The sequence below is a fragment of the Argiope bruennichi genome, chromosome 1, assembly GCF_947563725.1.
Source record: "Argiope bruennichi chromosome 1, qqArgBrue1.1, whole genome shotgun sequence".
Taxonomy (NCBI): domain Eukaryota; kingdom Metazoa; phylum Arthropoda; class Arachnida; order Araneae; family Araneidae; genus Argiope; species Argiope bruennichi.
In genome coordinates this window covers 85301961-85318823 of record NC_079151.1, presented here as the reverse complement: position 1 = coordinate 85318823, position 16863 = coordinate 85301961, and the positions used below count along the sequence as shown (strand labels likewise).

The window sequence follows — 16863 nt, the reverse complement described above, 5'->3', positions numbered from 1 at the left end:
CATTGTCCGATTTTTGCCTTAAAAATTTAAATCGCATTGATGGTCATTAACTTTTGGGAAGTTCATAAATTCAAGGTGTAATTCTAGTTCTAAATGCCTTAAACTAAAAGAAAGCAAAAGTGGCAAAAAAGACAACAATTAAAATTTATTATTTCTTATAAGAACTGATCGAAGAAAATGTGTACTAAATCTATAAGTATTTTGTAAAAAATTCTTGGAATTCTGAAAGTTTTTAAATTTAAAGCGAATTCTACAGAATGCACAATCCAAAACTAGTTTATTTCGATCGTTTGATGTTTGACTGTAATTCCTCGGTACTTTTCCGCATGGTTCAACAGTGCACGGAGCGAAATTATTTTGATGAATTCATAAAAGATTCTAAATCAAATATCCTATCAATAAAACATTGATTTCCAAATACATACAGTTATATTTTTATGATGCCAATATACCAAAATAAATTAGCCTTCAAAATATCCAAATCGACTGTCTATTTGATATGTTGAATTTTCCTAGATAAAAGTCAACCTCTGATTCAACTCAGCGTCGCCACTTACGAGGGAAAGGTGAGCGTTTGAGATCAGATTTAAATCCAAATAAGCAAACGAAAGATTTCAACCAAAACTGTTGCTCCTCTTTGACTCCGAGTCCAGTTGGCGGTTAGTACAAAGCCTTCTTTCTGGACATCCGGTGAAATAACTGATTCCACTTGACAGAGAGCAACGCATCCAACTTTCAGAGAAGCACTCATCCCCTCCCCTCTCTGCAAACAAGCGGCTGAAAACTTTGTTGGAGAAAAGTTGTCGGCATCTTTTGGCGGGGCGGCGCATGTCTGTCAATGGTGCGCCCTTCGCTTCGATCCGCGCTCTCGGAGCGCATTTTAGTCGCGAGAGAGATGTGCTGGATTGCGGTCGCGCTCTCCCTCATCGCCGGGATCGGGATCGGCCGGGCGGCCGCTGCCGACGCCTCGCAGAGTGAGTACTAATTAAAATAAAACAACTTTTTATAATTCTATAATGTATTCGAGGCAATTTAGGTTATATTTGGATGCGAAATTCGGTAGTATTTCATGAAATATTTGGGCATATAAAGCCAAGTTTTCAAGAATAAAAATCGTTGAATCTCTATTTTTTTTCCTTACCTTAATTAAACCTTAAAATTTCAGTTTCGAAACATATATTTTAATTAGATCTTTCAGTTATAATGTTATTTAATATTCAAAATCGTTGATTCCAAGATTTACTTCATAAACATCTTATTCAAGTTCAAATTTTGGTGTATATGGAAAATTAAAGAAAAAACAGGTGCTATCTTTTTATACATTTCCAAGTCTTAGCTTCATAAGGACTCAATGATGGTTTAGTTTTTTATTTAAGGGGTCTTTTCTCTATTACGCTGAAAGGGTTTTATCAAACACCGATTAAAGATAATCCAGAGCCCTTTGAATTAAAAAATAAATCTTAAGAGAAGTTTGTATTTAGTATGATGCAATATTTTACTTAAAAAAATTAAATGTTATTGTTTCACTACATCCTTTTTAAACTCTAAATTTAATCTATCGAAATTCGATTATTCATAGTCATATATGCTTTATATATACGAAAAAACAAAAACAGTTTTGAACATTTTTGAAATAAATTTCGATAGAAAATTAATTTAGTACATTTCACATGAGCCTTTTAGATATTATTCAAAAAGCTATAAAAATAAATGTTGTGTTATTATTACTATTGTCTTTTAAGGCAAATTATTCTTCAAACTAAGTTAAAATGAAAAATTACAAAATTATTCTTGAGACAAATATTGTTGCAGCCGATGAAGAGAAAATTCGATAAATATCTTATTTTACGCAAAGAAGCAAAAAAAAAAAAAAAAAAAGATTTAAATATTTTATCTATCTTCATTTGAAATTTTATTGAACATAAACTATAAGACTAAGCCTGGAAAAATTTCTTCATCTTTATGATTTCTAAATAAATATACTGGATCATTGATATTTTTTTAAAATAATAGCTTAAGTTGTTGATATTTTACAATCATATATTTTTCAGAATAAAATACATTTTTTTAATTATTTGAAGTGCTGCAAGAAATTAAACACCCAGTTTCTTGAGTAGAAATTTAATTATATTATTTTTTTGTTTTCGTTTTCCTTGGAAAGTTTTTCTCAGTAAATTTTTCAAAAGCAAAAGAGTTTGAAGAATATTATAGAAAGATTATAAAGAACCTTATTTTAATGATATAAATGTGGTGTTTTTGGATTTGTTTTAGATATACCAATAATAAAAATATACAAATTTTTGTCTAGTTTATTTTTTTGTACTTCAAAACTTTAGGACAATTTTGAGTCTTCTTTTAATAAAAGAAAGAATAAATCATTCCTAAAATCATTTATCAAAAATGAAGCTATTTTCTATTCCCCAAAGTGCGACTGTCAAGAAGCCTATTCTTTTTTGTGACCATTTTGGGAAATTTTCGTCATGAAAAATTCTTTACTGCCTCTTAGAATTGATAAAGCAAGCATTCTTTTCTTTTCTTTCATTTTTTTTACGAAGTGAGGATCTTATTCTAGTGAAATAAACTTTCATTTCTTCTTCTATTAATAAAGTTAAAATCAGTTACTCTGAGGTATATAGAGATATATTAAATAATGGATGAATTCATATATCTTTGATATATTCTTAAATATTTATTCTTGTTTTGGAAGCCATGTTGTGTCACAAGTCGGTGAATTTTCTAAAAATTATACTTTTTTTCCTTAAATATTTGAAAATTTTGTTTCATTATGTAACAGAGAGTTAATATGTTTTAATTTATGCCCCAGAAATAAAAATAAAATGGTATTTAGTGTAGACAAAAATGGATTAAATATTAAACGAAAGTCAAACTATCAATTATCATGAAGGGGAAACCTTAAAATTAAAAAAGGTTTTAAATGAATTTATATTTTAAACTTTAAATTTGTTTCCAACTGAGTTAAAGTTTTAAGTGTAAAAAAATAAAAGAAAGGACAGATTATTTCGCATTATTTTCATCTTTCGAATTTTCTAAAAAAAGAAGAAAAAACAAATAAAAACTTATTGAAATCGAGTTGAAAATGGAACTTCAAAAGCAAAATGAGACCACTAATCCATAATTTCTTTGAGATTTATAGAATTTTTTTTAATACAAAACATCAGCTTTGTAAATATATTTTATCTTTTCACATTACAATTAAAATAAATCCAGAACTGTAATCAACCATAAATAATAATCTTCATACTGTAATTAGGAAGATATTAAGATGACAAATTCTTAAATTTCTTCCATTCTTTTATGAACTTTAAGTCCAATGACTGAATACAAGTGAATAAGTATATTATCTTCAAAATAATGGAAAGAGGATCCGATTCATAATTGAAGACAAGTATAATTATTTATTTCAGTCTGCTTTGTATTAGGAAAATCGAAAAAATGTTTGTTTTTGTTATAAAATGCTTTCTAAGCTTTTGCAATTTTGTATAAGCATTGTGCTTAGTATATTTGAAAGTATAAGATATTCTTTAAATTTATTTCAGTTGTCAGTCATTTTGTAAAATGTTTAAATCTTCTAAATATAACTACATTCTTTTTTACAGCTTGATTAAAGGTTAAGTGTGCAATAGAAGGCTACAAAAATCAGAATAACTTGATGAATATTTTTTCAAAATGGAGCAGACTTTCATAAAAGACTTTAATATCTAGTAATGAATAATATATGGGGTAATTAATTCTTCGAAATTTTTTCTCACTTCTCTCGGGCACATATAAATATTGCAGAACGTAAGATTTTACTTAATATATACATGAAAAATACTTAACATTTTAGCCCACTAAAATTTCTCTACTTTTTATTCGAAATCCAATGAATTCGAGTTTTCTTAAAAATACATATCAGTGTTTAATGTAACAGGATTATCTGAATAATAGTGTATTTGATTCTCAGAAAAAGATAAGAAACCTAGTTATCATATTTTGATTGGATGGATTGTGCAGAATTAAATTAAGAAATTATTACACAAACAGTGTTATATTCTTTTTACATATATTCAGAGAATATTAATAGAAATCGCAAAATTCATCAAAACTTGTCGATTGCTTTTACTATTTTCATTCAACCTTTATTATATAATATATTCGTTTAGTATTATAACATATTCGATTTTGAATTTTTGATGAAATGCTTTTAAGAATACAGCTATATTTTATCAATTAACATTCTTGATTAAAACAAATTTTTTAAAAATGGAAACGGGTCAAAACAATTCTAATTAATTATTGGCCCCTTTGAAATCTTATCGCAGTTGATTTAATTCACAGATTATCTTTTGTATAAATTTTTTATGTGCAATCTATTAGTAAATCACTGTTATGTTATATAATTTCTTTTATTTTTACTGTTAATGAATGAAAACAAAAATAATTTAATTATCAAGCTTTTTTTTGTTCTTCTTTAGCGTCTTAACCAAAATATATAATTTTCGTACATTTTAATGAAGTGTAATTCTACGTAAATATGTTTGATATATAAAAATAGAAGATAAATTTCTTTAGAGAAATTTTAATTTTAAAATATTTTCTAATTCAAAATTTTTAAATCAACAGTAAATCACAAGATGCGCTTTTTTTGTCATTATAATTTCAAAATGATTATATGTTTTGAAAGCAAACTGTTATTGCTAATAAATGTTTTTTTCTAGAAACAAAATCGCAAAAATTTCTAAAAAGGCATTCTAAAAGGCAAAGGCGAATTAAATTTATCAACAAATTGCACAACCTTATTTGAATAAAAAAAAATTCATAAAATTTGATTCATGTTTTCATGCAGCATAAGTTAGTGGATTGATGTTTTAATCTTAGAAATATATATTGAAGATTTTCTGTTGGATAAAATTGATATAGTGCAAACTGTCCCCAAAATGTGCAGTAACTCGCTTAAGTTGCTGTTAGTTTCCTAATTCCAATTCCTATCATGTTATACCATTTTGAAAGTATTGATGAAATCAAACTGAATTATTTACAAAGAAAATTCTCCATGAAACGTAAGCTCAAAAGTTGTTGACAATGCAAGAACAGTGTTTTGACTGATTTCATCTGCGCCGGCTTACTCATTCGAAGCAACATAAACATTACTCATTCAATAACATCCGCGTTATTCATCATTGATGCAGATGTTTCATAAAATAAACGATTCTCAATATCAGCAGATTGGAAGGTTCACCAAAAGATATGAGTAGAATTGGAGGAAATATCATAAATAGGCAGCTGGATATGAATTATGAGTCTAAAAAAAGTATTTGTCACATTTTAAAGCTCAGATGTCGAAAAAAATAATGCATAATTCAAGCCCAGCAATAAATCAAATGGAATCTAGATTGATTTTAAAATATGATAAACATAGAGAGGTATACTATCTGTAATTGTGATATATGATAAGAATCATATAAAACGATTTATTGGTCACGTCGTTGAACTTATCTTAATAGGTATGACAGATAGTTATTTTTTTGGATATTAAGTTCTCAAGAAGAAAGAATATTTCAGAAATGTAATTAATTTTTAATTAAAAATTTATGAAAACTGTTAAGTTTTCCCTCCATAATATCATATTATTTCCTCAAAATCATTTTTTCAACACTTTAAAATTAAAAAAAAAATGGCTGTTCAGCTATATGATTTTATTTTCGTACAATTTTTATGGAGTGTAGATTATTTTCTAATTTTAATAAGCTATTTAAGATATAATATTTTACATTAGTATTCTTAATTGCATGTATGCACATGCAATTAAGAATACTAATGTAAAATATTACATTAGTATTATAATTGCATGTATGCACATTACATTAATATTATAATTGCATGTATGCACATGTTTGTATAATATTATATTGCATGTATGCACATTAATTACATTAGTATTATAATTGCATGTATGCGCATGTTCATTGCAACGATATTAAATACATTTTTTATGTTAACAATATTGTTGCTGTATAATTAAGAGAAATAATATGACAATACAAATGAATGCAGATTATATAGAAAGACAGAGAAACAATGACGCAACAAGGGTAAGGTAGGCTGAGCACATAGCCTGGACCCAGTTGTCAGGGAAAGTAAAATGAATCAATTCGTTGCATTTAAAAGAAAATGTTCTAATAAGCTCCTTTTAAAAATTAGTATGGTTTCATCAAAATTAGATAAAATTAAAATTTTTTAAAGGCAATAGGCTTCTCTAATTGAGAACAACGGCTTATTAGTAATTTATGGTTATTAACTTATGGTTTAGACCTTAGGGTTTTTCTGTCTGTTAAGAAGAATAAATTACTGCAAAACTCATATTAAATGAATTCTCTCTTATTTTGTGTGAAAAGCAAAAGGTAGAAATTTTAAATCTTTCGGATTTATGTGAAAAGTAATAGATTTGCTTTATGATTCCGGGGAAAGCAGTGAACACTAGACAACAGCTTAACTAAAAATTAAGTTTCAAAATCTTTGAATAAAAATATCTCTTGTGTTTCGGAAATGAGTCATTTTTAAACATATGGACGTTGAAACAAATTATCGGAAATTACGTTCTTGATAATCGAATCATGAATATTAAAAAGCATATCTAAAATTGACATAACCGAGACCTTCATCTCAAGGTAAAATAGTGAAAGATAACTATAATGAAACTAAATTTCCAAGACATTTTTTATTTAGAGTGTCAAAAAAAAAGACGGTGGAAACACGAAGCCAGACTAGACGTAAATAAGCCAGAAAGACACATACTGAAACCTCTATTAACCAGTTAAGTGCGGTCGACGTATATATATGCCAATCGAAATCTTCATTTTGACGGGGAGGGTGTTTTTTTTCTAATGAAAATGAAATCTTACTCACTTTATTATGATTTTTCGCAAAATTTATTCTGCAACCATTTGAATTCCATTTGACGAGTGTATGCGTTATCGCTTAATTTTAAAAATAGAGACTCGAGGAAAATAAATTCCGCTCTTAACTGGTTAATCAGGGAAAATGAATTATCTTTGTAATTTGGACAACTGTTATTAAATATGAATGACTGAAAATGATTTTCATTAAAAATAAAAAGGATAAAGTAAAGGAAAATGAAGGAAAAAATAAAATCAAGGAAATTATAAGCAGCAAAATATAAAACATGATTAAAGACGGTGTAAATGTAATAACCAAACATCAACAAGATATTTTTATCCCCCATATATATATATATATATATATATATATATATATATATATATATATATATATATATATATATATATATATATATATATATATATATATATATATATATATAGTTCATTTTTCAATTATATGAGTCAGCGCTGCTGATATTTTTGACGATAGCAATATCGAGCGGAAGCTACGAGAGTTGTTCAAGCTATGTAAAGCTTATATTTTCATATCTCATGGCTTCAGTATGACATAAAATGACTGTGATTAAATTTTCTCGACATAAACCGAACTTCAACGCAATCATGAACCGTCGATAAAAATGAGGAAGGGCAAGATTTCATCTATTATTATTTAGGTTTAAATGTCCATTCAATATTTGCCCTCCTTGGCATAAAAGTTAAATTTAAAATAAGGGTCGCAATTGATACATGCACGCATACACACAAACGCACCCGCGTATACATACACACACACATACGCGCACATACACACACACGCACACACACAACATACTTTTGAAAAAAGAAAGAAGCCAAATTTGGAATTAACTTCAATTCCTTTTTCTACGGAAGGGATGATTTGTATACGTCGATCTAAGACGGAACACATTTTTTACATGGATAACACAAGAGAAAAATGCATGAAATTTTTATTAAGATATTCTTTTCGGGATTTCTTGGACATGTATCGATAAAGGAAAGATAATTTTAAATATCTTTGAAAGTTATGACATGTCTTTTAGGTATCTTTATTTCTTTGCTTCGAACGTGAAAGCTAAGTAGTAGCACATTTTTAGAGTGCATGTTAGAAATAATTAAATAAAAAAATGGAATTTGGATCAGGAAATAAAAGAAAACTTTAAAATAAAGTGATATGGGCTAATTTAAGAGAAAAAGTTTAAATTAGATTAAGAGATATCATTGCATATATATATACAGAGAGATAGAAAGAGAGAGACGCAGAGAGGGGGAAGGGCGCAATTTTGATATTTCCTCTGGAAACAATTTTATAAAGATATGCCACTGTAGACGAATAAATCCTGAAGCATTATTAAGCTATTATATTCTACAGAGGAGCTTTTACAGCACGATTCTTCCATATATTTTTTAAAATTCAATTCACGCGTTTTCTTCTATTTTTTTGCTAAATTTAATTCATTGTTGTCAGTTTTAAGAAACATTTCTTGAGTGTCTTCTGAAAGCAAGCTTATCATTTTCAATCTTGACTCTAAGTGATGTCTGTCAGAGTGATAGTTAAATGATAGGTAGATTTGTGTGGAACCCTCAAAATCTATTTTTCTGTTTGAACTACATTTCTAAACTTCTGGCAGCACTTGAGGATAAATCTTTCTTACCAAGAGTTTATTCCGAATTCAAACGCTTTTTCATATATGGAATCGGTTGAATATGAGAATGGTGAATGCATTTATGCATTTTTCTAAACTGAATATTATTGATTTAAAGTGTAAGATACTAAGTGCATGAATCATTGTTTAATTGTTAGTGAAGAAATGCATTAATCATTGTTATATGCAATTTTAACTAAGCATGGAATCATGTTTAACTATTGATTATTCTATTAAAATTATTCTATTAAAATATCCATATTCACAATATTATAAAGAAATGACCAGGGGTTACGAGAAGATTTGATCTCAGGATGGAATGTGGGTAAGCTAATGACGCAAAAGAGGATATAAAAAGGAACAGTAGGAAACGACATACAATAGCTTTTATTATAAATATAATTCAACTGTCGACGTTAATAATTAAATCATAATGCATAGTAATTACAATTTCTAAGAACACTTTAATGTCCCTTAATTTATTTCTATCTCTATTATTAATAAAGATGAAAATGTGTGTTTATGTTGCCGTTCTACAGATCATACCGTTTGATTTAGAAATACTAAACTAGGCAGATAAATTCGCTGAAGGATGAAAATGTGCTCCCCCGAGTGATTAGTAAAAAAATTAATTAATAAAAAATGAGCACATTTTGGCGTTTTTTCGTGGAAAAATCCAAAAATATTATTGAGCGAGAATAAATTTTACACTATTTCAAACTTTAAAAGTTTTTCTTTTTAATGATATCAGTTAAATAGTCGTGAAAATTTTCTTGAATTTCGTCAACTTTTTAAATGCATTTTTTTTGCCTAATTTCTAACAATTGATTATATTATTAAACAGAAATTCAAAGCGTTTTCATTGTTTCATGAAATTTCAATCGCATGATTTTCTTAAATTTTCGGAAACTAATGAAGAAGGATTCTATTTAATATTTGTGTAATTTACGAGATAAAAAATTATAATAACAAGAAAATTTGGAGATAAATGAATCGCACATTTACGTTTTTAATAGTGCTGTGATGCCATGATATTGGTCTTTGTTAGAAAGATTTTATAACTAAACAAAATAAATAAAACTTAAGTAAAAGAATTAAAATAACATGTCGCTAATATGAGACAATCAGGCGGAATCATAGACCTAAAATTATATCTAAACGCTTTATTTGAAATTAAATATAACGAATATTCCTGGCGATCCACATGGTCGATTGAGGTGACTAGTAGCAGTTAAAGAAAAGGATTCCGAATTAAAAAAAGATTAATTTTGTTTTTATTGCAAATTTTTTTCTTCTGAAATTTATTCTTTTGTATTTTATATCATTCGCTTCTCCATGTTCTAAAATGTATATCATTGATTATATCGGGTTCTGATAATCACAATTTTTTTTCTTTGCAATGTTTTCAAATTTTATTTTTAATTAAATACCGAATTATTTTAAGGTTCTGTATTTGTTGATTATTCGAACTAAGACATGAACGGTAATTCACCTTATAGCTTCAATTTTATAGTAGAATTATCGTTTATGTTTCATGCCAACATATCTTTTATAAAATTCTAATTCCTTTTGTTTAATTCGAAATTAAAAAGAAAAAAATTGGAAAATTTACTTTTATTCCTGGATTTTTTTTGTTATTTAAATGTGTCCGTGTGTTAAATCTTTAGAACGTAGATACATTTTAAGACTCTTTGTTTACTCTAGAACTTTATTGTTGTACACAATAGGCAATAATAACGAAATAATAAAAATTTATCACTCATTAAAAACATTGAACACATTAAATATGACTCATAATATTTGTTTCGAAGTTTTATTGTATTATTTAAAGTACTATATACTTTTTGCTTGCTAAAATATTTTACTTATTTATAATTTTTCCAGAATTACTATTATTATTATTATCATTTTATTTATTGAAATTAATGCTTAATTATTGATGTCTTATTATTTATCTTGTCATTTAAATATTAGATCTTCACGGTTATTTTTCATGTTAAAAGTCATATCCTTTTGTTGCCATCATATTGAGGACCAGTTTAAGTATTTAAATTTTCAGATAAAAATTAATTCATTTGAATTTTATTGTGGCTCTTTAAATGCCAAGTTTCTCAAATTCCACCGCTTAAGCAAAGCATAGAGTTTACAAATTACATTGTAAAAGGAAGAATTTCAGCATTTTTTAATCAAAAATAATTTTATAATGGCCAATACAGATTGTACCAAATTACCCTTTTTTTGATGAATTGATAGGAAAGTAGATTTTTTTTATCAGTATTCATTCCTTAACTGATGTACCAATTTCTAAGAGCTAATCAGCACTTTCTGTTTGATGTCTTGCTTCCGAAATTCGATCGGCGAATAAATCCAGCGTTATCCATACAAAGGAATCAGCGAATGATGGAAAATGATGGAAGACATCCAACAGCTGTTCGATGCTAGCGACATTCTGTCACCCTCCGGCATGAATAGTTATTTTCTGAATGGTTAGAAGGAGACATTAAGATTCCACTTCGGCGTTCTCATTCGTTAGCATGTTGTGAAGGTATTTTTCGAGATATTACTTATTTGGTATTTAATGCCATTCCTTCCAAAATGTTACATTTTGATGTTTATGAAGAAATCGGTTATTAAATATCTTTTATCTAAATAAATAGCTATCGAGTTGACTTATAATTCAGATTAATATAAAATTTTGCAAATATTTAATTCTGTACTTGGTCACTTTACAATATTTAGCATATTTGTGTAATAAATAATTAAATAATAGGATGCAAATACACGATCCAAGGATAATAAAATTTTTTATTGCAATTACGGAAAAAATATAAAATTAATAATGGCGGTAAAAATGTTTTATGAGTATTTAGACTTATTACTTATTCATTAATTCATCAGATTTCTATTTTAGTATACCGTTTTTCCGATGCGAAAATATCGAATAATTTTGTCCTATTTTATAATTTAAAACTATTGTTATTGTGCATTTAAAATCTTTTGGTGCTAATAATTTGTCTGAAAATATTCTAAAATAGTGATGCAAAAGGATATGTAAAACTAAGGAATTGTCCTAGAATTTCATCGGTAAGCCTAGTATCATATAAATTATTGCTCAATATTCTCCTAGTTAACAATATTCATCTTTAAATACTTGAGATGAGCTTTTCAGTGCAACTTTTAATTTGCTTATTACTGAATGTATAAATATTTATTAGATTATTCTGATTTTCTGCAAGTAAAGTGTTACATAGACTTATTTCAAGAAGCAAAAGACCCGTTGTATTACTTGCTGTCAAGAATTAAAACAAAAACATAAATAAACGTGTTAAATACAAGGAATTATAACATTGTTACAACATAATTAATTTCTTTCATCATAGAAAGTCTAATGGAAATTGTATCAACCAGTTCTTTCTTATGCCTAATAGAAAATTTGTATTTATATGTGTTTAATTGGAGTGAAGTTAAAATGTAGCTTAATATATAACTTATGTAAAAGACACTGGTGTGTAATTCCATAACAGAGAATATTTGAGAACAAAAATGTTATAATTGTATTTTTGTCATAAAGTGAATGGAATAGAGACTCAGCATTAAAAATGAATGTATATGAATAAATATTTGCCGAAGTAACGCCTTACATACTATTTGGAATATTATAAAATTGACAAAAATCAAGAGATTTGTTTTTCTGAAAGGTTTTAAAATCACAGAGATTAAACATTTTGCATTTCATTCATATTATGGTAGCAATCATGACACCACAAAGCCTAAGGCATTAGCGAGGTCCTCAAGCCAAAAGTGCTAAAAATCGGGTCTGTGTGGTTATAAACGGGGCCCTGGAGCTAGAAGTAGGAGCACCTTACTCCAGCCTTTACCAGTAAGTGTAGTTACCTTACACTTACCTAACTACACAGGGAATAGAAATGATTTATTTGCTTGGAAGAAATTTTGCAGCAGCTAAGCAGGTAATTCATTTCCAAAATGCACATTGTCCAGCCAGTGTTTGAATAATGCTAGTTAAGAGTGCAACCAGAGGAATAAATTTACGACTTTATTTCTTCGATAATGCTCCTCAGTTTATATTTCTAAACCTATGCGTCAACAAGATATACTGACCGTGAAAATGTTCAGACACCTTATAATTCTATTTTACATTCATGTATATGTAGCATGGAGAAAGTATAGTAATCGACAAAAAATTCGAACTCGAGATTTTGACGAGTCTCCACGTTTTAGACCCCCTAAATGAGAAAAACATATTTTTTGGAAAATGTCCGTCTATCTGTCTAGCAAAGATAAATAAAAATGGTTTGATTTAGGCGGTTGAAATTTGTTATATGGTGTTTAGATCGAATTTGTAGATTTCTGTCAAATTTTGAGTAAAATCTGTTCTGAGGAAGTCTGTCTGTCTGAAATAAATTAACATGATAATTACAAAAACTAGCTAGCTAAATAAAATAAGGTACACAGATTTAACATCTATAGTGTAGATACATGTCAAATTTCGAGCCAAATTCAACGCGGAGTTGATTGTCCATTGGTCTGTACTTTCAGAAACATGTAAACGCGAGAATTCAAAAACGTAATGACATAAATATTACAAATTTGGTGTGGGGTATTGTGAATACAAGTGCAGTTTTCTGTCAAATTTTTGTTTAAACCGACCGAGAAAAAGGTATCTAAAACACAAATTTGAATTTTGGTTATTATTTATACATGCCAGGGATTAATTGCCAAATAGCTCATCAAAAATAAAACGATAGAATCAGATAAAATCTAAATTCGCGCCAAAAAATATTTCGTAACTATTGAATGCCAATACCATATAAGGCGTTCTCTGGCATGACAAATTTATTATAGAGTATGCGAAAAAGTTTTGGGAAGACCACTCAAGTTGGTTTACATCATAACAACCATGAGAAAATTCTTATGATTTTCCTTCTCTAAATATAATTGAAACAATAATTAAACATTATTAGATAAATGAAGTCAGCTACATAACGTTTAAAATAAAAGAGAAATGAATATGATTTGATTATCCGCATACAGATAATGGGAAATAATAACAAACCAATCTTACCAGCAAAAAAAGACTTTTTAATACCCACTAGAATAAGTAAAAATAAGCGTCTAGTCGGTTGTGGATTAAGAGTAATCCCAATGGAAGAAAGATGACGAAAAAGCTTTATTGTCCGAAAAGGAAGGCAAAGAAGAAAAGAAACACAACTCACACTAACTAAATACGATAATAATGGATTGCTCTTATGCCTCAATGACGAAAGTTCAGTGTTTGCTTAGTTTCATTTCTTCTTAGTTTCAGTACTGTCTGATCAAAATGACTCTTTGAACTTTTGACTTTTCAAAGTTTTTTTTCCCATTGAGGGTGTTATTTATAGTATTACAATTAACTAAGCTAATAATGGAAGGCGGAGAAACTTAACAAAAGAGAATGAAAATATGCTGTTATTGAGTATGCTTGCTTCTTCTTCCAAGTCTTCCTCCTTTTATTTAGAGAATTTATTTAGAGAATTGGCTTATAATTTGGAATCAATACATGCATAATGTACCGTATTAAGAGAAAATAGTATTTAAATCCGTTAAAATCATGAATTGTAATTTTTAACATATTTATGCTCTTTATGGACTTCCATACTCTCATGATATGCGGCAAGTGTGATGTGACATACATGAGGAAAAAATGTCGGAAACACTTTAAATACATATTTTTGGACATAAAGTACCTGAAACTTTAAAATTCTAGTAAATATTTTAACAAGCATGTCATTACTTCTTGGATAGTAAATACTCAAAAAGAAAAAAAAATTCTGAAAAATGTATTAGATTTTAAACGAAAAATTAATCAAAAATTTTTAAAGCTTTCCCTCTGTAATTTCGAAGTTTATTATTACATAAATACCATTTTTGAATCACTTTAAAGTTAAAAAAAATATTTAAAAGATACTAATTTTGTACAACTTTTTCTTTAATTTTAACAAATTAAAAAAATTATAAATCATATTTTACAACATTACTTTTCATTATTTTTGCTACTGGATTTAAATTCACCTGCATTGCGAAGATATTGAATTCATTTGTTTTTGTATACATTCTCTGCTATACAATTAAGGACAAATAAAAAAGAAATTAAGATAAATGAATTAAGGCTAAAATATCATGCTATGATGTTCCGGAAGAGATATTTTCCTTCTAGTAACTTTTAATAACGTTCCTTGTTCATTTTTGACACGGTACTGTAGAATGAAAGTACTGAATTTTGAAATTAATTACTACTAGGTTGTTTTTTGCCATATATGACTGAAATACTTTTTCTAAATTTTTTCATCATTAACTTAATTGCTGAATTGTGGATTCAATCAATGCAAAGAAAAAAAGAAACTTAATCGCCCTATTTGTAATATATTTCTTATTCTCTATGGTAGTAAAAATATTTAAAAACTGAAATAAAGAAATAAGTAAATAATAAAACTATCTCTGTCAAATGTCTTTGCAAATAATTAAAGAAAATATGTGTTTCTCTGTTCTCTGTTTCTCTTTAGAACTAGAATTAAATAGTAATTTCTATTGGGACACTCATGTATGAGAATATTTTTAAGATTGTAGTTAGAATTTAGTTTAATTAAAAAAGAAACAAAATTTTGGCACTTTTCTGTTTTAAATTTGAAAAATTTAATAACACAAAAATGAATTCTGTACCATTTTAAAATTTAAAAAATTATCTGAATATTAACCTCTTTGTCGTCCGTGACACGTTTAGCACGTTCAAGTGAAACTTCTGCAGGGCGACCTTCAAGCTACTTTTAAGCTTCAAGCTACTTTAAGAAGAAATTTTCTTCTACATTTTAAAGCGCTTTGTAAATGTTTACTTGTTCGAGTTTTTATTTCTGATTGTTCTAATATGGCGAAAAACAGAAAATTTCGCGGACAGGTGAGGGCGACAAAAAGGGTTAATATCAGATTGTTAGTATGCAAATCTGAAAGTTTGCACGACACTGAGCCACTTAATAAGTAATCTCATTACCATGCCATTATTCTATTCATCTATTTTGTCCGGAGATTAAGAACCTTGAGTTCAAGAACTCCGTGTCACTCCTCTCAATTCGGCAAAAATTTCTCAACACTTAGTTGGAATTTAGACTCGTACTCTCCTTGTTCAGAATGCCGAGTTGTATCACAAAATCATCACCAATACTTCAAATATAGACATTAATCTGTATAAAAACTGAGATAAGCAATTTAAAAAAGAATACTCATTCATTTTTCATTAGAAAATTTTTAGGATTTAAAAATATTTTCTTTTAAATTGATATAAATGAATTATTTTGCATCAGTCTCTCTTATTGGCAAACGTTACTTGAAGAAACTGTCTCAAGATCTCAAATATTTTTGATTTTGTATGTTATACAGTTACCATTTCGCATGCACGTCATCGCTGGTGCAAATTCATCAAATGATGGAAAGATATCGATTAAGGGTCCCTCGCTTGCGAGTCAGACTATAGAATTACATCTCATTTGGCTTTTAGGCTCGTGGCAATAATGGTGATCTCAATTTTCCGAAAAGCTATGTATGATATTTGTAAGTGCCTACTTTGCGTTGATAAAGTTTCTGTGATAGAGGTGAAAGGGGGAGATTCAGAATAAATGGGCACAATTTATCTCAGATACTTATTGAAATACCGTCAGCCCCTTACTCTTTATGTTTGGACTGGTATAAATAAGAGAATTAATTAAATAACATGAAACATAATATGTCTTAACATATTAAAAAATAATACTTTCTGAGTGACATTGATAGGCTGGTTTTGCAAATAGTTTAAAATCAATATAAAGATGCTTCAATTTTTATAGTTTTTAATTCTGAAGGATAGAAACAGAACAGCGAAATCAGATTACCATACTGGGGAGTATTTAATATTTATTAAGAAATAAACTTGTTAAATTGAAAATAATATCTTAAATGGAATATACCTTAAGTGCTTTTAATTAGCTTTGATAAGATTATTCCAGTACAGGTTTCTTTTTGTTTCGGGAAATGGTTGATCCAATGAATAGTTTGATTGCTTTCTTAGGATGAAAAGGTATCGGTATGTCGGATTTAGCTTAGTTTACTTTAGTTATATTTATATCCCAATTGAATCAGCATTAGAGTTATTTTGGTACAAACTTCGTAGTTTTGGTCAAAACATTCGAACTCCAGTTTTTTATGAATCTTATTATGTGTTTCAGATCTTCCTGAATCCAATAACCACATGTCTGAAATTATGTCTGTTTGTT

At 28.0% G+C, this 16863-nt stretch overlaps 1 protein-coding gene across 1 annotated transcript in view; it reads left to right on the top strand.

The window, feature by feature from the left end:
• The first annotated feature begins 850 nt into the window (after window positions 1-850).
• The window catches only part of LOC129978926 (lachesin-like), a 319635-nt gene continuing 303622 nt past the window's right edge, over window positions 851-16863 (top strand). Inside the window, exon 1 of the mRNA XM_056090672.1 lies at window positions 851-974. Coding sequence (XP_055946647.1) covers window positions 896-974 — 79 coding nt within the window. The 5' untranslated portion in view covers window positions 851-895. The remainder of the gene's footprint in view (window positions 975-16863) is intronic.